This window comes from Rattus norvegicus, chromosome 4 (assembly GCF_021556685.1).
Source record: "Rattus norvegicus strain SHRSP/BbbUtx chromosome 4, alternate assembly SHRSP_T2T, whole genome shotgun sequence".
Lineage (NCBI taxonomy): Eukaryota > Metazoa > Chordata > Mammalia > Rodentia > Muridae > Rattus > Rattus norvegicus.
In genome coordinates, this window is record NC_141537.1 from 183,699,370 (window position 1) to 183,724,590 (window position 25,221).

Consider the following 25,221-nt stretch of genomic DNA (forward strand, 5'->3'; position numbering starts at 1 on the left):
TGATGCCCTGTTCTGGCCTCACCAAATGTGTGCACCCCAACACATGCACATGTGCGTGCACACACACAAACACACACACACACGCTGCTGAGAAGTTTTGAGTTCATCATCTACACACTTAAAGATTTCCACATTTTATTTTCACTCAGAAAGTGTTTTTAGACTTATAACGATTATTAATAAAACCAAACTTTCCAAAGTTTCTGAGAATGTTTTAGTCGTTGTGGGATCTACATGATCAGAATCACAGTCTACCAGATGAGCGAAATGGAACCTTTACTACAGAAATGGTTTTCTTAGAGGGTAGAAGGGTTGGTTTGTGTATTTATTGAGGCTGGGTTTCACGTAGCCCAGGTTGACCTCAAATTCACTATGTAACCAAGGCTGGTTGGAATTTCCGATCCTCCTGCTTCCAACTCCCAAGTGCTGGGATACAGGTGTGCATCTCTGCACCTAGCTTCAAAACGTTTTAAGACTTCTTTTTAAATTAGAGATGAGTAAGGCAGAGAGGTCTATGAATAAGGAGTGAATATTCTTGCTATGTGAAAATATTCTTCTCATTGAGATGCTAACTTATTGAAAATACTGATAGACAGTCTTTTCCAGAAATAAACCGAGGTAACATAGATCATGCCTGCTACGTTGCTGTTGTGAACACTGGGACTCTGATATTTTTATAGGTCAAGACTGGGCAAACCAGGGAGGAAAAGTACTCTGAAAGTTGAAGTGATAGTAGCTACCACAGTTGACAGAAAAATTCAACCTACCATTTCCTAAAAGCCAGGTTAAAAGTTATCTAGCTCTTAGCCAAGACCTACACTGATAACCACTAAAGAAAGTCATATTTTTTTTCTAGATGGTGAAAAATGTACTATTCTGGTCAATTTTTGTCAAAGTGACACAAGCCTAAACACGTCTGGGAAAACTGAGTCTCAGTTAAGGAACTGCCCCTATCAGATTGGCTTGTGGGCATGTCTGAAGAACTCTTTCTTGAATTGCTAATTGACATAGTAAGGCCCAGCCTACTGTGAGCAGTGCTATCCTTAGGCAGCGGGGCATGGACAGTACACAGTCTAAGGAAGGTAGCCAGACAGTAAGCAGCATTCTTCCACGGTCTCTGCTTCAGTTCCTACCTTGAGTTCCTGCTTTGAGCTCATGCTGTGACTTTCTGTCATGATGGATTTGAACCTGTGAGCCAATTTTTATTTTTTGTCTCCCAGGTTGCTTTTGGTCACTGTGTTTATTAAAGCAATGGAAAATCAAATTAGTGTAAGTATGTAAAGCAGTCTTCATATAGGAAATTTCTAAAATTAATACCTAATATGTGCGAAGCGATTTGTAATCCGTACATCTTCCTAACATGGACGAAGCTGTAAGAACGTGAGAGAGGAAGCTGGAGAAACCCAGAGCCCCCATCACTTCCATTCTGCGTAGAAAGGGAGGGAGCTCTACTCTGATCTCTGTTCACACATTCGCCATGCCAGATTCTCTTCTAACATATGTTTCCACGTTGGAAAGTCATTTTATCTTGTGGGCTATTAAATTTAATTTCTGATAGACAGTAAATTAACAGCCAATTCCATCAGGAGTCCCTTCCCTAGTGGATCTGGCCAATGAAACATAAACTTTCCAGATCTGTTGAGTCAGAAGAGGCCACTTGGGGACATTATTAGAAAGATGGCTTTTCTCTAGACCTCCCTAACCCCATTACGAATTCCCTAGGTCACATTCATAATTCTTACGTCATAACCCCTTTAGTTTACACACTCAGTGACACTGGCCTGTTGTATTTGTTTGCTTGCTTGCTCTTGTTTTTTTGAGACGAAGTCTCACTTCGTTGTAATTTTAATTTTTTTCAAATCCTGCTTTTCATGATGGTTCTTAAACACTTTAACCTTCCTTGTAACCCACCACCCACCAGAGATAGTGGAAAAGAAAGGATATGGGTGGTGAGGGGGAGGGAGTGGACCTGCTTAGAAAGATTATTTGGAGCAACTCCCATCTGTGCTATCTGGAAATCAGCAGTTCAATTCACAGGTTAGCAGGCAGCGGCAGTTCAATACACTCAGAAAGACCTCACAGATTCACCAGCAGTCCAGTTCGGCACAGTCAAGTTAGCAACCACAGTGACACCACCTAGGAGAGACAGCCAGGTCTCAGCCTTGGCTAGAGTCAGCAGGAGGGACCAAGAGGAACACCAGGAGAAGTTCTCCGCTGTCCCTTTATCAGGGAAACAAAGATCAGTGAGGACCAGAGGCCCACAAGTGTCGCACAGCTAGCTGTACCAGCAAGCCCAGCTCCGTCTCCATCACTCCATCAAGTCCTATTTGTACCCTCCAAACATCACGTGTCCTTCACGTGCCCTGCCTCAGCGTGGGTCTTCCCTTCACACGTGCTTCCAATCAGCCAGCGTCCTTGGAATCCGCAACAAAACGCAGCAAGCCACCAGAAGTTTTTTGGTGCGTTTCTCTCTGTGGCATCCTGACAAACGTAGCTCAACTACACAGTGTAAGGCAGACAAACACATACGTGTTATTAGCAAAGAATCTTTCATCACGTGTCCTTTCACGTGCTTGCATTAGCAGAACATCCTCTCTCAATTCCCTTCCATTCTGCTTCAGCAAAACATTCTTTCACTAGTCTTCTGACTTTCCAAAGAACCCTTAAGTTTCCACTTCTCTCTGTGGCCCTAGATGACCTAGAACTCACTCTGTAGCACAAGCTGGCCTCAGAGTCAGGGCAATCCTCCTCCCACAACTTCTAAGTACTGGGATAACAAGTGTCCACCACCGCGTTTAATTAACTCTATCCTTTTTGATGCTTAGATGGGAAATGTTGATAGTCAAGCATTGACGAAATGATTCATTGATAGCTGACTTCCCTTTGAATCAACAAAGGGACTTTAACAATGGTGTTCCAACACAATGAGTCTTAAGTGTTCACAGCCACCAAAGTCTTCATGCTTAAACACTAGATCCAGCTTTCCAACCACACTCAACAGATTAGTCACACATACAAGCCCTCCCTCTCCCTCTCCCTCTTCCTCTCTCTCTCCCTCTTCCTCACTCTTTCTCTCTCTCACACACACATACACAGACAGACATACACACACAGCAGGGGTGGAGATTGGCCCTAAGGCCTTATTTATACTAGGCAAATGCATTACCACTGAGTTATTATCTTCCTTGCTCAAAATATTCTAAGGGTAATTGATGAGAATCCACGTTTTTATTTCCCCAGCCAACAAATTATTCAAGGGAGAATCTGAACACAGACACCCTCATTTAAAAGTGATGGTGAATGCTAAAATGAATACACAAATCTCTGTATCACAAAGAACGGTAATAACTCCTACAAGACAAAATTCATTTTATCTCTGTGGATGAGAATTACCTACACAACTACCAGCTTTTTGTAAATTGTGAAATCGCAACATAGCTGAAAGTCAGTGAGAGATAACAAACCCTTGAAAAATCAGACAACAGCACCCAGAGGCTGCACATAACACCAGGGCCCCAGTGCAAAGAAGCCCAAGTTGTTTGCCCTTTTTTAAACATTTTACTTTTTTCCTGAGAATTTTAATTCCCAAATTAAAAGATTTTTCAGATACACATCGATGGGATATAACCCCCCACCCAAAATGATAATAACAGAAACATTCCTACCTTCACGATTTCTTTCCCCACTGCCATTATTATACTTAAGCTAAGTATGAAAGTTCTGCTCATTAAAATGTTAAATTTGCATAACTTGAGAATCAGTATCACCCTTCAAAAAGAAAATCTTATTTGCATGTGTCATCACCAGACACAATTTCTAATTATCCTGTTGATAGCCTGAGTTCAGAAGCAAATCTGTGCCTCCTTCCACCAGAGCTTTAATAAGCAGGCTAGAGTGGAAACTGAATCATTTTCCACTAATTTGCTATTATGGTCTTTATCCTTTTCTCAGGTCCTAGGTCAAAGGGCAGTTCACAAGGCCGAGCACGGAGGACTTAACTCCAGCCATCCTAATAATATTGGTACAATTTTCCTTCCTAAGGAATCTGGCACTTCATAAGGTTCCCCAAATCTTGTCTAATTTAAGCATAAAATACAAGCATGTCTGTGTCAAAATTAGCTCAAATCTCATTATGAAAGGAAGAACCCTCAGGGAGTTTAAAGATCACTTAACCTGATAGTTCTATGAGCAAACACACCGGGTGACTGAGTGGGCAACAAAGGAGTCAGAGATTTCATGGAGATGACTACCTACGAGCTCCTTGTTGGATTGATGGGGAAGGGTGGGTATGATGATAGTTTACTGCCAACGTGTAGCTCCTGTGTCCATAAAACAAAACAAAACAAACAAACAAAAACCTATGAGGTGTAGAGGTCTTCTGGCTGTTTCCAGAACATCAAATTTTCTTCGACTACAATTGTGCTACTGTATTTGCAGTGATCTCATCAAAATTTAGGAATAAGTAAAAATCATAGCCACTCGAATTGCAGGCTGACTGGATGTTGGAGATCACTTTTTCCTAATTAATTGAGTAACTAATCTATAACTGATGGATTTTTTTTCACGGCTTCCCTCGTGATATGCTAATGGTATTTATAATCCTTCTATACGTAGTGCAGACTCAATTATTTTGACAGATTTTTTTATGAAAACTAAGTGAGTTTTTTTTTTGACAAACACAAATCACCCCCAGTTCTACAGTCAATATGATTTGTGAACTCATGCAAACTGTGATGAAGCTGTCCTTAGGAATCAGGAGCTTGGTGTTTTGTTTTTCAGTTTCTTTCTTGGTTTTGTGGTATGGTGTTGAGGGTAATGATACAGGGTCTCATGTAGCATAGGCTGGCCTCAAACTCCTGATATAGTGAGCTGGCCTAGAACTCCTGATCACCCCAACTCTACCTCGTGAGTACTGGGATTCCAGAAGCTCACTACCATGACTGGCTTGAAAATAATGTTGTTCTGTGCTGGGTTGTTTTGTTTTTGTTCTATGCATCCGGTTCCCACCAAGGAATCCAGAAATAAGCACGAATTAAGTCGATTTTTTCCCCTCTCTGTTTCTTTGAATCCAAACAACAGCTGGAGATCAAGAATTAAAAAGCCACAAAAAATATTTTGTTTATCTTTTATAAATAATAAATCATGTGCTTGCTTGACACTTTCCCTCGGTGACCTAATAGGTGCTGCCATTGAGCACTCAGGGTGAACAGGTCCTTGAAGCTACTGAACATCATTGTCATCGGAACAATGGATAAGGAGCTATAGTCTCCACGGCAGAAAGCTGATGCCCCAAGATGCTCAAAGCGGCAAGCACACACGAGCACCTATATGCGTCAATGTGTTATTCCCGCTGCAAATTAATATCTTACCTTTTCCCATCCTGCTTTTTATTCATAGTCTTTATGATGTAGACCTGCACAGATGAAGTGCTATTTAAAAAAAAAAGAAGAAGGAAAGAAAAGTTAGCCTGGTGTTCTTCACATTAGGCTGAGCGGCAAGGTGACCCGCAAAGTCTACTCTACATTATTGCCTATGAAGCCCAGTTAATCTATGGAAAGAAAAATACTAGTGTTATCTTCTGGTGCAGATGTTTTCTGGTTCTTCAGCCCCCTTCTGGTGATGGGCTGAACAGAACTGTGCTGTCAGTAACTGTAGGCAACCCCACCCAAGTAGCTGGAGTGGAAGCCCTCATCCCTCAGGATGGACAAAGACTCCCCAAGGAGCACATGGCACAAATGTGATTTTAAAAGGAGGGGGGCACTTATAAGGGGGCACTTAAAAGGAATTCAGTTCCCTTGTGTTTAATTCACACCTGCCCTCCTTTCTAAAATAATCTGTTGGAAAACACACCCATGGCACGTAGCTAACCCTTATATCTGTCCAGCTTTTCTTCTTTAGGATTTTTTAACGAACATAAATCATAATCCAAATCCAGAATCTTATTGATGTACTCCTCTGACTGAAAATCCATGCAGATGGTGACTTGAAGTAGAGAAGTCACCAAAACCTTATTAAATGTTGGCTCAAAATTCAAGGAAACACCCTGTCTTTGCCCCGATCTCGTTTTCCAACAGGGAAAGCACAACATCCAAGGATGTTTTTTTAACAGTGGATGGTGTGATCTCTGTAATCCCAGTACTTGGGAGGTTGAGGCAGGAAGATCAGGATTTCAAGGCTATCCTCAATAACAGAGCAAGTTTGAGACAAGTCTGGGCTATAAGAAAACAAGTCTCAAAGAACAGGCAATAAATAAATAAAATATTTACGGGCTGGGAAGATGGTTCAGTGGTTAAAGTGTTTACCCCACAAATGTGAGGATTCCTAGAACCCACATAAATGCATAGTGATCTATCTGAAATCCCAGTTCCAGAAGGCAGAGACATAATTCCTAGAGCAGCAAGCTGCCTAGAAAGGTTAGCCATATGGATGAGCTCTGGGTTTGATTGAGAGACCCTGTCTCAGTGAATAACATGGAAAGCCACCAAAGATGATTCTCACCATCAGTCTTGATGCACAGGCACACAGGAGAAACTGCCTCACGTGGGCATGCATGCTCGTGCACCTACACACACACACACACACACACACACACACACACACACACACACACACACACACACACGGAAAAGGAAATAGGGCATCTGGAATTTTGTCTGGGTTCTGATTGCCCTGAATCCAGGAATGAGTTCTCAGAACATATTTCATCGCCTCATTTGAATTAAAAACATGAAATCACATCAAGTAAGTCTAATTTGTTATAAAAATTGATTTGGGTCAAATAAGTCAAAGAGTAGACACCATTCATAAAATGAATAAGGTAAACCTGCACTTCTTTATTTTTTTATTAGATATATTTCTTTACTTACATTTTAAATGTTATTCCCTTTCCCAGTTTCCTGTCCATAAGACCCCCCCATCCCCTCCCCCTCCCCCATACGAGAATTCCCCCATCCATCCCCCTTACTGCCCCTCCATATTCCCCTGCACTGGGGGTCCAGCCTTGGCAGGACCAAGGGCTTCCCCTTCCACTGGTGCTCCAACATGGCTATTCTCTGCTACTTATGCAGTTGGAGCCCAGGGTCAGTCCATGTACAGTCTTTCAGTAGTGGTTTAGTCTCTGGAAGCTCTGGTTGGTTGGCATTGTTGTTCTTATGGGGTTGCAAACTCCTTCAGCTCTTTCAATATTTCCTCTAATTCCCCCCAAGGGTGTCCTTTTCTCAGTTCAGTGGTCTCACATGTAGCATATATATATACCACCAAAACTAGATAAGATTGATGAAGCTAAAAAGTGCATGCTAAAAGGGACCAGATATAGATCTCTCCTGAGAGACACATCCAGGGCATGTCCAATACAGAGGTCAATGCTAGCAGCAAACCTGCACTTCTTAATAAAAATACTTAAAACAAATATTCACATTATAGGCAAATATATAGCATAACCATTTTATTTTAAGGTATTTTTTAATTTTAATTTTTTATGTATATGAGTAGTACACTGTGAAGACAGCAACATTCAAGGAAACACCCTGTCTTTGCCCCGATCTCGTTTTCCAACAGGGAAAGCACAACATCCAAGGATGTTTTTTTAACAGTGGATGGTGTGATCTCTGTAATCCCAGTACTTGGGAGGTTGAGGCAGGAAGATCAGGATTTCAAGGCTATCCTCAATAACAGAGCAAGTTTGAGACAAGTCTGGGCTATAAGAAAACAAGTCTCAAAGAACAGGCAATAAATAAATAAAATATTTACGGGCTGTCTTCAGACACACCAGAAGAGGGCATCAGATCCCATTACAGATGGTTGTGAGCCACCATGTGGTTACTGGGATTTGAACTCAGGACCTCAGGAAGAGCAGTTGGAGCTCTTAACCACTGAGCTACCTCTCCAGCCCTATTTTAACGTATTTTATGTACCTTAAAGTACTGTTCACAAATAAACTATGGTACTCCCATTAGTAACTGAGTCTACTTCTTGCCTCGGGCAAGCAACCTTTAAGGGAATAACGGCTGCTGCAAGAACTCCTTAAATGAAGGAAAGCCTGTCGATACGTTTTCTGAAATCTTGGAAAGGAGATAACACTGGGACAACATATTATTTTCTGTCATGATGATGGACGATCCAGGAAAAGCAACAAAAGGAGGAAAGACTTACTTTGGCTCCCAGTTTCAGAGGTATCAGCCACGTCAGCTGGCTTCACTGATGGAGGGTTGCATGTGGTTAGAAAGAACATCACAGAACAAGTGGGGGGGGGGGCAAAGCTACCTCCCTAACGAGAAAGAGAAGGCGGGTTCTAGAGTCCAACCGCCCCTCCAAGGGACGCCCCAATGGCATACCCTTCCACGGGGTCCCATCACTTAAAGGCTCTACCACCTCCTAGCACCACCCCCCTGGAGACCAAACCTCAGCACATCTGGGGTCATCTAAGATAAAATCTGTGGGCTAGAGAGATGGCTTAGCATTTAAGGGTGCCCTCCGAAAGAATGAGCATTCCGTGCCAGCACTGTGTCGGCTGGCTCCTGCCTGTAATTCCAGACCCAATGGGTCTGATGCTCTCTTCTAGCCTCTTCCCTCAGACACAGACACACACGTGCGCACACACGCACACACGTGCGCACACACACACACATGTGCACACACACACATGTGCACACACACGCACACATGTGCACACACACACGCACACATGTGCGCACACACACATGTGCACACACACATGTGCACACACACACATATGCACACACACACGCACACATGTGCACACACACATGTGCACACACACACATGTGCACACACACACATGTGCACACACACACACACAAATATAAATCTTTTTTAAAAAAGAAGGAAGCAAGGAAGAAGGAAAGAAGGAAGGAAGGAAGGAAGAAGGAAGGAAGAAAGGAAGGAAGGAAGGAAGAAAGAAAGAAAGAAAGAAAGAAAGAAAGAAAGAAAGAAAGAAAGAAAGAACCCAATCCATAACTCAGGGAGATAAATCATTGTGTGTCAGGTGAGTTCCAGCTGTTAGCTTTCAACAAGTAATTGAGTGGTCAGGGATATGACACTGAAAATAATTTCTGATGATAAATCGCTGTGGGTTCTGGCATACCAAAAGGAGTCTTTTCTATGTCATAATTCTTCCCTTTTGAGTGTGAAAATCTATGAAGAAGAAACATAATGCCACCTGCAACAGGTAATAGCTACCCAGACATTAGCAGCAACCTCCAAGGTGCATGTCTGCATTTAATATCTAATTATCAGCTCTGCTTAGTGTGTGTGCATGTATGTGTATGAGTGGTTTGATGAACTCTTTGCTAATAGTACAGGAAGTGATAATCTTAATTAAATTTTCTGACATTTAAAGCCTTACAGCTATGAGAAATTAGAATTCTCAAATTTATATACATATTTATGATGTTGGGAAACAGACATTAATAAGAGAGTTTTTAAGTGCTATTCACAGTGAGCTAAAATGCTGTGAGGGAAACTGAACAGAAATACTTGTTTCAGGAAAAAAGAAAGAATGTAAAATATCCTAGGTATTGAAAAAAATAGCTTCTGGGGCTAGCAAGATGGCTCATTAGCTGGGGAGATAGTTCAACCAGTGCAAGCAAGAGGCCTGAGTTCAGATTCCCCAGCACCCACATAAAAGCCTGGACTATATGTGCCTGTCACGCCTGCACTGGGGTTTGAGGGATAAAAACAGGAAGATCTCTGGGGCTTTCTAGGGGAAAAAAACCTACAAGCTCATTTCATGTCTCAAAAAATAAGACAAAAATAGAGAATATACACTGTGTTCCTGTAGCCTCCTCACCTGCATGCATGTATACATACATGCACACTTGCACACACATGTACACATGCACACACCTGCACATGCATGTATACACTCATGCACACACCTACACACAAATGCACACATGCATACACATGCACATACTCATACACGTATGCATGGGAACACAGACAGGCAAACACATGTATACACATAAGCACATATATGCACATGCACACATCCATACACACATGCACTCATGCATGGCAACACACACAGGCAAACACATGCATACACAGGCACACTTTTTTTTTAAAGAGAGAGGCCTGAAGATATGACTGAATAGTTAAGAACACTTACCTATTCTTGCAGGGGACTTTAATTTGGTTACCAGGACCTACATCATGTGTCTTACAACAGCCGGTCACTACAGCTCTAAAAGATCCAATGCCTTCTTCTGGCCTCCTTGGACAATTGCAGTCACATGCACAGACCTACATACATACATGGAATGAAATAATCTTTCAGAAGAACATGTAAGCTTCTTTATGTCTATATAAATGGGGATGAAGAGGTTGAAGACAGTGGAGTTTCGTATCTTGGTGGATTTAGATTCCACTGGGTACATTTAAAACAGAGATAGTGAAATTTTACTTTAAGATATCAGTATATATTGTGAAGTAAAAACATTTCAATTTAAAATTATGTTGCAAATTTAAGTGCTGATCTAAAAGACAAAGAGGACACATACATTGAATAAATTCTTTTAGAAAAACAGTGTAATGCTTCTACAGAACACTCAGATTTTACAGCACAACCCATTTCTACTTTAAAGTCAGTATTAAACCCTGACAAATGATGTTTTCTTTTTTTACTCCAGGTGGAAAGTCATGCTCACAGCAGCTTGGAAACAATTATTACACACACACACACACACACACACACACACACACACACACGGACACCAATAGATTTCTTACCTTAGTACCCTGAGAGGGAACATGGGAGCCACAGGCAGCCTGGGGCAGAGTGATCACAGATGACAAGGTTCAGGTTGGATCCTACCAGGAAAAAAAAAAAAGGTTCATTTGTAACATGGCCAGAAAACTTCCCATTAGGCACTGCTGTTGGTTAATAGAAACTCAAGGCAACAAAATAACAGTAGCAAAGGATTCTACCATTAAATGCTTTCTTAGGCAAGATGTGAGAGAAGTCATTTGTAGCCATACAAAGCCGGGAAGGGTAGAAAAGAATCAAGGTAACACTGACTACATTTTGAAATGAAAGGGTGAGAGGCCTCTGGCTCTATCCAAATACTGTATGCACAAAGGAAGAAAAGATAAGTTGAAAGACACACACTTATTTTAAAAATTTGGCCTAGTGGCCATCAAGATGGTTCATCAGACTAAAGTTGTACAAGTCTCATGGCCAGAATTCACATAAAAAACCTGTATGTTCTGGCATGCATCTGTAATTCCAGCACTCATATGAGTTAGCCTGGAGCATGCGGTATGGACACATGGAGAGACCCATGGTTCCATCTGCATATGTAGCAGAGGATGGCCTTGTCCGGCATCAATGGGAGGAGAGGCCCTTGGTCTTGTGAAGGTTTCATGCTCCAGTGTAGGAGAATGCTAAGGCGGGAAGTGGGAGGGAAGGAGTGGATGGGTCGGGGAGCACCCTCATGGAAGCAGGGGGAGGGGTATGATAGGGGGTTTCTGGAGGGGAACTGGGAAAGGATATAACATTTGAAATGTAAATAAAGATCGGCCAATCGGTCAGACCTCAGTTCAGGTTTCTCATCTGGAAAGGAAAATGATGTACTTTGTGGGAATCACGGTAGTAAGTTATACTTGTGTTTATCATACTCATACTGATAAGTTGTTTAATGATGAGAGGATGTATGCTTTCTCTGCACCAAGCATGTTTTCCTCACTGCCTCAGCTGATCCCCCTCAGAAGGGAACCTACTGTGCTTTGCCTCTTCAACCTTTGCTCTCTCCTAAAAATTAATGATAAGGTCCATTGGAATATTGTTTTTACAAACCACACCTTTTAGTCACTTGTGGTCTTCAAACAAAAGAACAGTTTTATTTTCACAACCCATTTTCATGAAAAAACAATCCTCTGCATATGCTACATATGCCTGTAGGTGCTTCCTGAAAAGTAACGGAGATGTGTTAGGAGTTTAAACACACATTGAGTTTCCTCCCTCTATTAAACTCTTAAATACCAGCTACTTGACAAGCAGACTGAGGTTCTTAATGGCAGCAATTATAAGCTCCTGTCTATTTTAAAAACTCATTCTTTCTGTGACGAATGTACTCTCTGCCTTGACAGAAAAAAATTTTTTTAACCTTTAAAAAAATCTGAGAGTTATTTTTTAATGTTCTGTGTCTTTGTGGTTCTTGATATGAAGATGAGAGGTGTACTGTGGAGGGACAACAGTCTGGGACAACTGAAGATGTTCTGATCGTCTTCCTGTCTGGTAGGTGATCCTGGTACATTCTTCATAGCCTGGGGCTCTGAGAGATCCCTATGATTCAGTGCAAGGATCCCTTGGCACTCCCACAGCATTCATGCCAAAGTGGGAGTGTTACTGCAAAGGCCAGGTTGGTGCCCTGAAAGCTGGGGGAGCCAAAGTTCTGACAGGAAGCCCCTTTCTCTTGACCCATGTGAGTAACCACATAGCCTGCCTCACTTCGGAGAACAGCCTGTAACTCCCTCTTGCTTCTAGCTCGTGCCCCTTTGTTCCTGCCCCACCACACCCTCCTGCTTTGCCTCACTGATGGCCAAAGAGCCTGACAGCTGACTGCAGGTGTGTCCTACACATGGTGCTGCCAGAGCTCTTCTCATCTCACTTTTGTCTTAAGACTCCTGCAGCAGACACTTCTGCTTCACTCTCTCCTTTTCATCCTGTCTCTGCTGAGCCATGCTTTTTCTCAAAGATGATAATTGGCTTCTTTGTTCTCTGAATATCCCTTCCCTGACCTTCCTAATAAGCTAGCAGAGGTTCTATAGGGGAACAACACTGCTGTCCTGTAGCTGAGAAAACCCATAATTCCCCAGGACTAACCTCTGTGCTCTTATACCCTACAACTTCACATAAGGGAGGTATTCATTCATCCGTTTGTTAATTCATTTATTTCCTCTTGGTGTATATTCTGCAAGACATTAGGGACAAATCCAAAAACAGGGTACACCTGCCTTTAGAGACCTCTTAGTCCAATGGAGGAGGTGGACATACCCCAGAAGTAAAAATGTAACTGATTACACCCATGACACTGCTAATGGAAGTGTTCACACATAGTGTTATATAATGTCGGACATAGATGACAAGGAGACTGACAGACCATGATTCCTGAGTGCTGACCAAAGCTTATGACATATCAATCCAATGGGGCTGCATCTATTTCCATCTCACAAAAGAGGAAACTGAGGCATCAAGAATAAACAGCCCAGGAAACTACTGGCTTCTAAGGGCACCTGAGCTTATGCCATGGGCACATCAGCACATACAAGTGCGCGCGCACACACACACACACACACACACACACACACACACACACACACACTTACCATTTAAAATATTTTTAAAGCATCCACACCCTGGTCTTCCTTCCTCCTAAGCTCCCTATGGTCTATGGGTTGTATTATAGGCATTCTGAGTTTTTGGGCTAATATCCACTTCTCAGTGAGTGCATACCATGTGTGGTTTTTTGGGGGTTTTTTTTGGTTTTTTTGGTTTGTTTTGTTTTTGTGATTTGGTTAGCTCATTCAGGATAATATTTTCTAGTTCCATCCATTTGCCTTCAAATTTCATGAAGTTATTGTTTTTAATAGCTGAGTGGTACTCCACTGTGTAAATATACCACATTTTCTGCATCCAACTCCTGTTGGTAGACATCTGGGTTGTTTCCAGCTTCTGGCTATTACAAATAAAGCTGCTATAAACATAGTGGAGCATGTGTTCTTGTTCTATGTTGGAGCATCTTTTGGGTATATGCCCAGTAGTGGTATAGTTGGGTCTTCAGCTAGAACTATTTCCAATTTCCAAATTTCTCAGTGGTTCGCCAGATTGATTTCCAAAATGGTTTTACCAGCTTTCAGTCCCACCAACATGGAGGAGTGCTCCTCTTTCTCCACATCCTCACCAGCATCTGCTGTCACCTGCTTTTTTGATCTTAGCCATTCTGATTGGTGTAAGGTAGAATCTCAGGGTTGTTTTGATTTGTGTTTCCCTGACCACTAAGGATGTGGAAGACCAGGGTGTGGATGTTTCAGTCCTGCGTTGAGGGGGAAAGAGGATGATCACAGGAGGAGGAGGAGGGAGGGGGTCTGGGAGGGAGAAAGGAAGGGGAAGAAATGGGGGGGATCATGTATTGGGGGGACAGAAGAGAGGTTCAGAGAGTCAGGAAATCAAATAAATATATGTAGCAGTGGGGGATGAGGGACTGTGGGTAGTCACTGGAGGATCCCAGATGCTGGGGAAGGGAGAGACTCCCAGGACCCAACAAGGATGACTTTAGCCAAAATGTGCAGCAAAGGGGGAGATAGAACCTGTAGAGACCTCCTCCAGTAGATAGGCATGGCCCCCAGTCCAAGGATAGGGCCACCAACCCATCTCAAAGTTTTTAACCCAGAAATGTTCTTGTCCAAAGGAAAGACAGGGACCAAACGTGGAGCAGAGATTAAAAGAGGGGCCATCCAGGGACTGCCCCACCTGAGGATCCATCGAGTCTGCAGACAGCAAACCCCAACACTACTGCTGTTGCCAAGAGGAGCTTGCTGACAGGAACCTGGTGTGGATGCTCCTTGGGAGATTCTGCCAGCAACTGACCAATGCGGATATGGATGCTTGGAGCCAACTATCAGACTGCACTCAGGGATCTCAGTTGGGGAGCTGAGGAGGATTGCAACCCCATAGGAAGAACATCAACTAGCTGGACCACCCAGTGCTCCCAGGAACTAGACCACCAACCAAGGAGTGTGCAGGGAGGGTTCCATGGGTCCAGATTCATACATAGCACAAGATGGCTTTGTCGATATCAATGGAGGGGAGGCCCTTGGTCCTATGGAGTTTTGATGCCCCAGAGTAGGGGGATGTTGGAGCAGTGAGGCAGACGTGGGTGGGTGGTGGGAGGAGGAGCTCCTTCATAGAGGCAAAGGGGAAGGAGGGGAGGGTGGATGTGAGATGGGGGATTGTAGAGGGGTAATCAGGAAGGGTGATATCATTTGAGATGTAAACAAATAGAATGATTAATAAAAGAAAGAAAATTTTTAAAATATTTTTTAAATCTTTTTTTAAAAAATAACCAATCCATGAACCAACAATAGCTATGTTCGCCTTTAGCACACCAACATGGATGGAGCAGGGGTTCTCCACCCTATCTGAGGAGATTTAGCAGCTGATGGCTGCTGAGAGACAAAAGTCCATCTTCTTCAGGCATACAGTCACTGGTAGATTGCCCATGCTCCAGTGAATGGCCCTACATTTGTGCACGTATGTGGATTTGGTGAGTCAGAGAGAGAGAGGAGAGAGAGGAGAGAGAGAGAGAGAGAGAGAGAGAGAGAGAGAGAGAGAGAGAGAGAGAGAGAGAGGAGTCTTAGAGTTTTACCATGACCAAGGCAACTCTTATAAGGACAGTATTTAATTGGGGCTGCCTTATAGGTTCAAAGGTTCAGCCAATTATAATCAAGGCAGGAGCATGGCAGCATCCAGGGAAGCAAGGTGCAGGAGGAGCTGAGAGTTCTACACCTTCATCTGAAGGCTGCTAGCAGAATACTGGCTTCCAGGCAGCTAGGATGAGAGTCTTATAGCCCAGGCCCACAATGACACACCTAATCCAGCAAGGCCACACCCACTCCAGCAAGGCCACACCCACTGCAACAAGGCCACACCTTCTAACAGTGCTATTCCCTGGGCTGAGCATATACAAACCACTACATAAAGAGAAAGGAAGAAGGAAAGGAAAGGAAGGAAGAAGGAAAGGAAAGGAAGGAAGGAAGGAAGGAAGGAAGGAAGGAAGGGAGGAAGGGAGGAAGGGAGGGAGGGAGGGAGGGAGGGAGGGAGGGAGGGAGGAAGGAAGGAAGAAAAGGAAGAAGGAAGGAAGGGACATGAAATAGAGAAGGGAGTGTGAAGGGGAGTTGGGAGAATAGAGAGATAGTAAAGGGTAAATGTGATCAAAATAGCCCTGTAAATATGTATAAAATCTCAAATAATTTTTTTAATTAACAAAAAGGAAAGGCCAACCTAAAGTGGCACCTGTAATGAGGAATGGGGTCAGAATCTGGACCTGATTCTACGTGACCCTCACACTGACATCATTAATCTATAAGCATCCCTGTTTCCCATGTAAGACATGATCAGAGACTGAAAAGGCTGGGCTACTTATCTGCCATGAAATGTTTGTGCTACACCAAAGGATCTTGGTGCTGGAGGAGTCACATGTCCTTGAAAACGCAAGGTGGCTACAAGCCCATAGAGACTCCCTCACAGGCGATGAGCTCTGTGCTCCCCATAGTGATCTGGGCTGCCCCTCTGTCAGATCTGATCAACAGAACACGATCAAAGTTGCACTATTAGGTCCAAACTCAAATCTGAAAGGACCAGCAGCTTCTATTCTGGCTCCTGGAACACTTTCTCTGAGGGGGGATGAATGCCAGGTGAGAAACCCAATGATCCTGAGATAGCCACAGTTGAAGGAAGCTCGAGCCAGTCAGTCAAAGAAGCTGGGCTAATAAGGAGAGATACCCAGTCTGTCTTAGCTGTTGCAGCCACCACAACCCAGGCTTCAGAGATGACAGGAAAATCCCCTTGGCTATTCAGCCATACCAACTCAGGAAAGTTAGAAATGTAAGTCAGTCCCCAAAATCAGTCCCCAAATATGAGCATCAATGAGTCCCAGTTGAGGTCCTATCAGCACGGAGCAGACACAACTATGCCATGTGCCCTGCTGGCATTCTCACTGAAATGCTTGGCAGTTTATTCTGACAGGGTATGGGGCAACATCTTACACGGAAGATCTTCTGGCCATGTGGTGGAAGTAAAGTACACATTCCTCATACTTGAACACGTGCGCGCGCGCGCTCACACACACACACACACACACACATGCACACACATGTACATGCACACATACACACACCATTTCCCCTGAACTCATCTATTTACAGCAAATCTGAACCCTGGAACATTTCAAACATCTTTAGCTGTATAATTCAGGCTATAGCAAAGTACAGCCAATGACGAATGCCCTTCCACAAGGGAGGAGCATCTCATTCCTAGATTAAACTCAGGCTGCGAGAATGGTGTGAGTCTTTTTTATTCAACTCTCCTCTTTTCTTTTACTTTTGAAAACATAACTTTGATAGAGCATAGCAGAATAAAGAAACGATGGTGTCCATTTTCACTGTTCCTACCACAGTCATCAAATTTTTTCTTATGTGTCTTATGTGTAGCCCAAGCTGGCCCAAAACTACAGGCCCTTCTGCCTCAGCTTCCCAAGTGCCAAGGTTATGTATGTGCCACCAGTTCTGAATTTATCGAATCTTGACACCTTAACCTTATTTAAAAGTTACATATATTTGGAATCTCTTTTCTCACTGCCTCTTCCAGCTCCTTTCCTAGAAGTCATTATTCTGAATTTGTTCTTAACCATTCCTGGCCTATGTACATAAAGGAACAAATAAAAGCATCAATTTGATTTATTTTCAAACTTGGAATCAATGCAATCATTCTATTAGTTATTTTTCTATTGCTGTGATAAATGTATGACTTGCTGGATGCCGTGACTCCCGTCTTAATTCCAGCACTTGGGAGGCAGAAGCAGGCAGATCTTAGTGAGTTCAGTGCCAGCCTGGTCTACATAGCAAATTCCAGGCTAGCCAGGGCTACACGGTGACACCCTAAGGGAAAAAAAGCTACTATGACCAAAGCAACTTATAAGACAAATGTTTAATTACATTTACTGATTCCAGTGGGTTAGAGTCCATAATGGCAGCAGAAACAGCCTAAGCTCAGATCTCCATAAGGAGGAGGCAAGTAGCACACTGAAATAACAGTCTTTTGAAACATTAAAGCCCATCCACCAGGGCTTCCTACCCTCGGGCAGGGACTAAGCGAGCCACCTGCAGCCACCAGAGGCTAACAGGCAGGAAGACGGGAGAGCCTGGAGGTCTTGGCCCTGAAGGAATGGGTCTCGGGATAGAAAGGAAGAGCAGGAGACTTCTCTCATACATGCTCTGTGTCCCTTCCTGGCATAGGAGACTGTGGCCACCTGGAAGCCCAGCCCTTAAGCACCTCATTCCCCCACTCCCTCCCCGCCTGCTGCCAGCTTGGCCTCCCAGGTCAGCCTAGGTCAGGGAGATGATCCCTCAGCTCTGAGAAACTAGCGTTTCTCTTCTCCTGCAGCCAGATGTCCAAGCCGCTGCAGCCCTTCGCAGATGCAAGCCCGGAAGAGACGCAGAGGGATCATAGAAAGAGATTAAGACCGCATCAACAGCAGCCTTTCTGAATTGCGACGATTGATCCCCAGTGCTTTTGAGAAACAGGGCTCATCTAAGCTGGAGAAAGCTGCGGTTTTGCAGATCACTTGAAGATGCTCCATGCCTCTGGTGGCACAAGGTTCTTTGGTGCCCGAGCCCTGGCTGTTGACTTCCAGAGCATTGGTTTTTGGGAATGCCTCACTAAGATCATAAAATATCTGGGGGTCCTGGAAGGACCCAGCAGCCATGCAGACCCTGTCCGGATTTGCCTCCTCTCCCACCTCAACAGCTATGCAGCACAGATGGAGCCCTCACCCACAACCACTGGTACCCTGGCCTTTCCCATGGGGCCCTGGTTCTTCCTCCGTAGCTGTTCAGGCTTACCTTCCCTGAGCAGTCAGTGCCTGGCCCAGTCCTCTCCAGTGTCTCTTCTCCGCCTTACCCTATCTCAGCCATGCGGTCCACACCAGTGAACAGAGCGGCTGCTTCCATGCCCGCAGCCCCACGGAATTTGTTGCCCAGCCGAGGGGTGACTTCCACCCAGAGAGCTCATCTTCCTGAGAACCCAGCTGCCCCTCCACCTACAACCCTTGGTGTCAGGGCTGCCAGGAGCATAGTACCCATCCTGCCATGTTGCTCCCCAACAGCCCCTGGACTGGGAAATCTGATGACAGTGTGTCCCTCTCTAGTCCATCTCCTTCTGGACCGACTGGAAGGCCTGTGGGAGCAGTGTTCTACCACTCCTGGGTCTTGGAAGTCACTGAAATTGGGGCTTTCTGAGCTGACTCCCCACAACCATCCCCTAGGAATGAGAAATGTTCCTTATTTTCTCTCCCTAAAGTAAATAAATAAATAAATAAATAAATAAATAATAAAAGGCCTTTCCCAGTGACACACTTCTTCCAACAAGGCCACACCCTCTAAGCCTTTCCAAACAATCCTACCATCTAGGAACCACGTATTCAAATATATGAGTCTAAGTAAGAGGCTATTCTCATTCAAGCCACTTCAATTACAATGTCCCCAAATAAGTAAAAATGAATAAATTGTACAATAAAAATAGATTATACCCCAGGAGTCCCAGAGCAAGCTGGCTAGCAAAACTAGTCACATAAGTGAGCTCTGAGTTTGATTGACCAACCCTGCCTCTAAGCTCTGAGTTTGATTGACCAACCCTGCCTCTAAGAATAAGGTGGAATGTGATCCAGGAAGATTCCTAAAGTCAACCTCAGGCCTACATGTGCACTTGCCACACTCGTGTCCACACACACGCAAACATGCATGTAATCACATGCACCTCCACTAGAGAGAAGGAAAGTCAGGAGAACCCTTCCCTTTTCCATAGGAACCATGGTCCTAATTTCCTCATGTTCTCATACTCCATATGCCCTAATGAGGTGCTGGTATAAATAGTTTGTGATGTGTGTGTGTGTGCACATGCGTGCACATGAGTGCATGAGCACATGCATGTGCACGTGCTCATGTGTGCATACGTGTGTGCATGTATGTGTGTGTTTGTGTGTGTGGACATGTGTGTGCACATATGAGTGAGTGTGTGTGTGTGTGTGTGTGTGTGTGTGTGTGTGTGTATCCTGTGCCACCTGGCAAAGCTCTCCATGCCTGGAAAGGTGAAGCCCCAAGTCAGGACAGATGTTTTTTCCTCATTGTTTCTCCTGTCACTTCATTTTTGCATTATCTAAAATCAGATTTAAAAGAAAAAGAAATCTAGAATCAAGAAGTACTGCTGGACGCTCTCATCTAGCTGTAGGGTGCTCTGCGAAATGTATGCTCAATGTATGCTCTGAGAAGCTTCAGTAACACAGCAAATGTGCTCCTGCTTCCCAGAGGAAGAGCCTCAGCTGGGCATAGCACAGGTGCTTAGCTTTGTGGGGAGGAAAGAGACCTACTCCCTCCCTGTTCTTTGTGTTTGGTATGAATTTATTATGGCACAAATATGAGAGGGAGCCCAGAGGACAGAAGAGGAAGAAAATGATTTTAAGGCACAGGATTTTTTTCAAAGCCTTTGTAATATTTTTGCTTTCTTTGTTTGATTCCTGAATTCAGCAGCACCTTGGAAATCGAGTGTACAGTTATGGGAAATTTAGTATCCCAATAGCCACAGAAAATGTTCGTATCGTGGCCACTTCAATTCTCATCCTCAGCTCAGTCCCAGCAAACGCTCTCTCTTCTGGGTCTCGCTCACAGTCGTTCTCTGCCTGCCTATCCATCCATTCACCCATTCCTCCTCAGCAAATAGATGTCGAATGTCCAATTTTCCCAGCACTGTTCTAGGACCAAGAATATCATGGTGAACCATTGAGACAAGATGTGATTTTCTTTCCAGTTGAGCAAGACAGTGATAGAACGTGAAATTGGAGGTGACAGAAAGGATGGTCAAGCTGAGCTGGTGAGGGCAGCCTCCTTCATCAGATAAAGGCTGAGCCAATCACTGCCCCCATGGGCAGCCAGTCCTGCAGGGCTCTGCCAAAGGGTTCCAGGTCTGAGGGCAGTGAGCAGTTCAGGGCAGGGAGAGGGAGTCAGGTGTCAGCCATACAGGCCAGTGAAGGTTTCTTCTGAGTGTTATGAGAAGTAGTCTTGGGTTTGTTAGTTTTATTTGTTTTTTACATATTGGAAAGACAAATAGATTTTTTTTTAAGTTTAATCAAAGATCAGTGGCTCCATGAGGATGTTTCCTACGAAGCCTGACAACCTGAGTTCAATCCCTGGGACCCACACGATGGAAGGAAAGAACTGACCCCAGCAAGTCGTCCTCTGACCTCCACAGTCACACAGAGACATACACAGTGAATAGGTGGAATTTTTTATTAAAATATTTAGGCTGCCACCGCGGAGAGCTCATGGGCAGCATCCCGCGAGCAAACTTTAGCCTCGGGACCACAGGTAAGACCAACTTTTCTGCTGCAAGAGACCTGCCTGGTGAACTTGGGATACACAGAGGCAGAATTCCTCTAGGACCGGGCACGTCCTGTGTTTACCAGGAGTCCCACACCCGCGGATCCCGGCCCGCAGCAGCTCTCTGCTCCCAGACCCCGTGGGAGAGAGTCCTCACCGCCTGGTCAGGTGGGCACTCCTGAGGCTGCAGAGTGGAAGAGACCACCAACACTGCCCACCCCTGCCCACATCCCTGGCCCAAGAGAAAACTGTTAAGGCCTCTGGGTTCCCGTGGGGGAGGGCCCAGGAGCGGCAGGACCCCTGCGCCTGAGACACTGCCGGAACCTGAAGGAAACAGACCGGATAAACAGTTCTCTGCACCCAAATCCCGTGGGAGGGAGAGCTAAACCTTCAAAGAGGCAGACACGCCTGGGAAACCAGAAGAGACTGCACTCTGCACACACATCTCGGACACCAGAGGAAAACACCAAACGCCATCTGGAACCCTGGTGCACGGAAGCTCCCAGAAAGGGCGGCACAGATCTTCCTGGTTGCTGCCACCACGGAGAGCTCATAAGCAACACCCCACGAGCAAACGTGAGCCTCGGGACCACAGATAAGACCAACTTTTCTGCTGCAAGTGACCTGCCTGGTGAACTCAAGACACAGACCCACAGGAACAGCTGAAGACCTGTTGAGAGGAAAAACTGCACGCCCGAAAACAGAACACTCTGTCCCCATAACTGGCTGAAAGAAAAGAGGAAAACAGGTCTACAGCACTCCTGACACACAGGCTTATAGGACAGTCTAGCCACTGTCAGAAATAGCAGAACAAAGTAACACTAGAGATAATCTGATGGCAAGAGGAAAGCGCAGGAACCCAAGCAACAGAAACCAAGACTACATGGCACCATCGGAGCCCAATTCTCCCACCAAAACAAACATGGAATATCCAAACACACCAGTAAAGCAAGATCTAGTTTCAAAATCATATTTGATCATGATGCTGGAGGACTTCAAGAAAGACGTGAAGAACTCCCTTAGAGAAACACAGGAAAACATTAATAAACAAGTAGAAGCCTACAGAGAGGAATCGCGAAAATCCGTGAAAGAATTCCAGGAAAACACAATCAAACAGTTGAAGGAATTAAAAATGGAAATAGAAGCAATCAAGAAAGAACACATGGAAACAACCCTGGATATAGAAAACCAAAAGAAGAGACAAGGAGCTGTAGATACAAGCTTCACCAACAGAATACAAGAGATGGAAGAGAGAATCTCAGGAGCAGAAGATTCCATAGAAATCATTGACTCAACTGTCAAAGATAATGTAAAGCGGAAAAAGCTACTGGTCCAAAACATACAGGAAATCCAGGATTCAATGAGAAGATCAAACCTAAGGATAATAGGTATAGAAGAGAGTGAAGACTCCCAGCTCAAAGGACCAGTAAATATCTTCAACAAAATCATAGAAGAAAACTTCCCTAACCTAAAAAAAGAGATACCCATAGGCATACAAGAAGCCTACAGAACTCCAAATAGATTGGACCAGAAAAGAAACACCTCCCGTCACATAATTGTCAAAACACCAAACGCACAAAATAAAGAAAGAATATTAAAAGCAGTAAGGGAAAAAGGTCAAGTAACATATAAAGGCAGACCTATCAGAATCACACCAGGCTTTTCGCCAGAAACTATGAAGGCCAGAAGATCCTGGACAGATGTCATACAGACCCTAAGAGAACACAAATGCCAGCCCAGGTTACTGTATCCTGCAAAACTCTCAATTAACATAGATGGAGAAACCAAGATATTCCATGACAAAACCAAATTTACACAATATCTTTCTACAAATCCAGCACTACAAAGGATAATAAAGGGTAAAGCCCAGCATAAGGAGGCAAGCTATACCCTAGAAGAAGCAAGAAACTAATCGTCTTGGCAACAAAACAAAGAGAAGAAAAGCACACAGACATAACCTCACATCCAAATATGAATATAACAGGAAGCAATAATCACTATTCCTTACTATCTCTCAACATCAATGGCCTCAACTCCCCAATAAAAAGACATAGATTAACAAACTGGATATGCAACGAGGACCCTGCATTCTGCTGCCTACAGGAAACACACCTCAGAGACAAAGAGAGATACTACCTCAGAGTGAAAGGCTGGAAAACAACTTTCCAAGCAAATGGTCAGAAGAAGCAAGCTGGAGTAGCCATTCTAATATCAAATAAAATCAATTTTCAACTAAAAGTCATCAAAAAAGATAAGGAAGGACACTTCATATCCATCAAAGGAAAAATCCACCAAGATGAACTCTCAATCCTAAATATCTATGCCCCAAATACAAGGGCACCTACATACATAAAAGAAACCTTACTAAAGCTCAAAACACACATTGCACCTCACACAATAATAGTAGGAGATTTCAACACCCCACTCTCATCAATGGACAGATCATGGAAACAGAAATTAAACAGAGACATAGACAGACTAAGAGAAGTCATGAGCCAAATGGACTTAACGGATATTTATAGAACATTCTATCCTAAAGCAAAAGGATATACCTTCTTCTCAGCTCCTCATGGTACTTTCTCCAAAATTGACCATATAATTGGTCAAAAAACAGGCCTCAACAGGTACAGAAAGATAGAAATAATCCCATGCGTGCTATCAGACCACCACGGCCTAAAACTGGTCTTCAATAACAATAAGGGAAAAATGCCCACATATACATGAAAATTGAACAATGCTCTACTCAATGATAACCTGGTCAAGGAAGAAATAAAAAAAGAAATTAAAAACTTTTTAGAATTTAATGAAAATGAAGGTACAACATACCCAACCTTATGGGACACAATGAAAGCTGTGCTAAGAGGAAAACTCATAGCACTGAGTGCCTGCAGAAAGAAACAGGAAAGAGCATATGTCAGCAGCTTGACAGCACACCTAAAAGCTCTAGAACAAAAAGAAGCAAATACACCCAGGAGGAGTAGAAGGCAGGAAATAATCAAACTCAGAGCTGAAATCAACCAAGTAGAAACAAAAAGGACCATAGAAAGAATCAACAGAACCAAAAGTTGGTTCTTTGAGAAAATCAACAAGATAGATAAACCCTTAGCCAGACTAATGAGAGGACACAGAGAGTGTGTCCAAATTAACAAAATCAGAAATGAAAAGGGAGACATAACTACAGATTCAGAGGAAATTCAAAAAATCATCAGATCTTAGTATAAAAGCCTATATTCAACAAAACTTGAAAATCTGCAGGAAATAGACTATTTCCTAGACAGATACCAGGTACCGAAGTTAAATCAGGAACAGATAAACCAGTTAAACAACCCCATAACTCCTAAGGACATAGAAGCAGTCATTAAAGGTCTCCCAACAAAAAAGAGCCCAGGTCCAGACGGGTTTAGTGCAGAATTCTATCAGACCTTCATAGAAGACCTCATACCAATATTATCCAAACTATTCCACAAAATTGAAACAGATGGAGCACTACCGAATTCTTTCTATGAAGCCACAATTACTCTTATACCTAAACCACACAAAGACCCAACAAAGAAAGAGAACTTCAGACCAATTTCCCTTATGAATATCGTCGCAAAAATACTCAATAAAATTCTGGCAAACCGAATCCAAGAGCACATCAAAACAATCATCCACCATGATCAAGTAGGCTTCATCCCAGGCATGCAGGGATGGTTTAATATATGGAAAACCATCAACATGATCCATTATATAAACAAACTGAAAGAACAAAACCACATGATCATTTCATTAGATGCTGAGAAAGCATTTGACAAAATTCAACCACCCCTTCATGATAAAAATCCTGGAAAGAATAGGAATTCAAGGCCCATACCTAAACATAGTAAAAGCCATATACAGCAAACCAGTTGCTAACATTAAACTAAATGGAGAGAAACTTGAAGCAATCCCACTAAAATCAGGGACTAGAGGAGGCTGCCCACTCTCTCCCTACTTATTCAATATAGTTCTTGAAGTTCTAGCCAGAGCAATCAGACAACAAAAGGAGGTTAAGGGGATACAGATCGGAAAGGA

At 43.6% G+C, this 25,221-nt stretch overlaps 1 protein-coding gene and 1 pseudogene across 1 annotated transcript in view; one reads left to right on the plus strand and one right to left on the minus strand.

Moving 5' to 3' along the window:
* The window catches only part of LOC120102440 (uncharacterized), a 190,629-nt gene extending 182,387 nt beyond the window's left edge, over positions 1–8,242 (minus strand). The window contains exons 1-2 of the mRNA XM_087659838.1: positions 8,152–8,242; positions 5,370–5,429 (exon numbers count right to left, since the gene is read on the minus strand). Coding sequence (XP_087515964.1) covers positions 5,370–5,395 — 26 coding nt within the window. The 5' untranslated portion in view covers positions 5,396–5,429; positions 8,152–8,242. The remainder of the gene's footprint in view (positions 1–5,369; positions 5,430–8,151) is intronic.
* An 8,834-nt stretch (positions 8,243–17,076) lies between these two features.
* Heyl-ps1 (hes-related family bHLH transcription factor with YRPW motif-like, pseudogene 1) lies at positions 17,077–19,035 on the plus strand (annotated as a pseudogene).
* Positions 19,036–25,221: the final 6,186 nt, after the last annotated feature.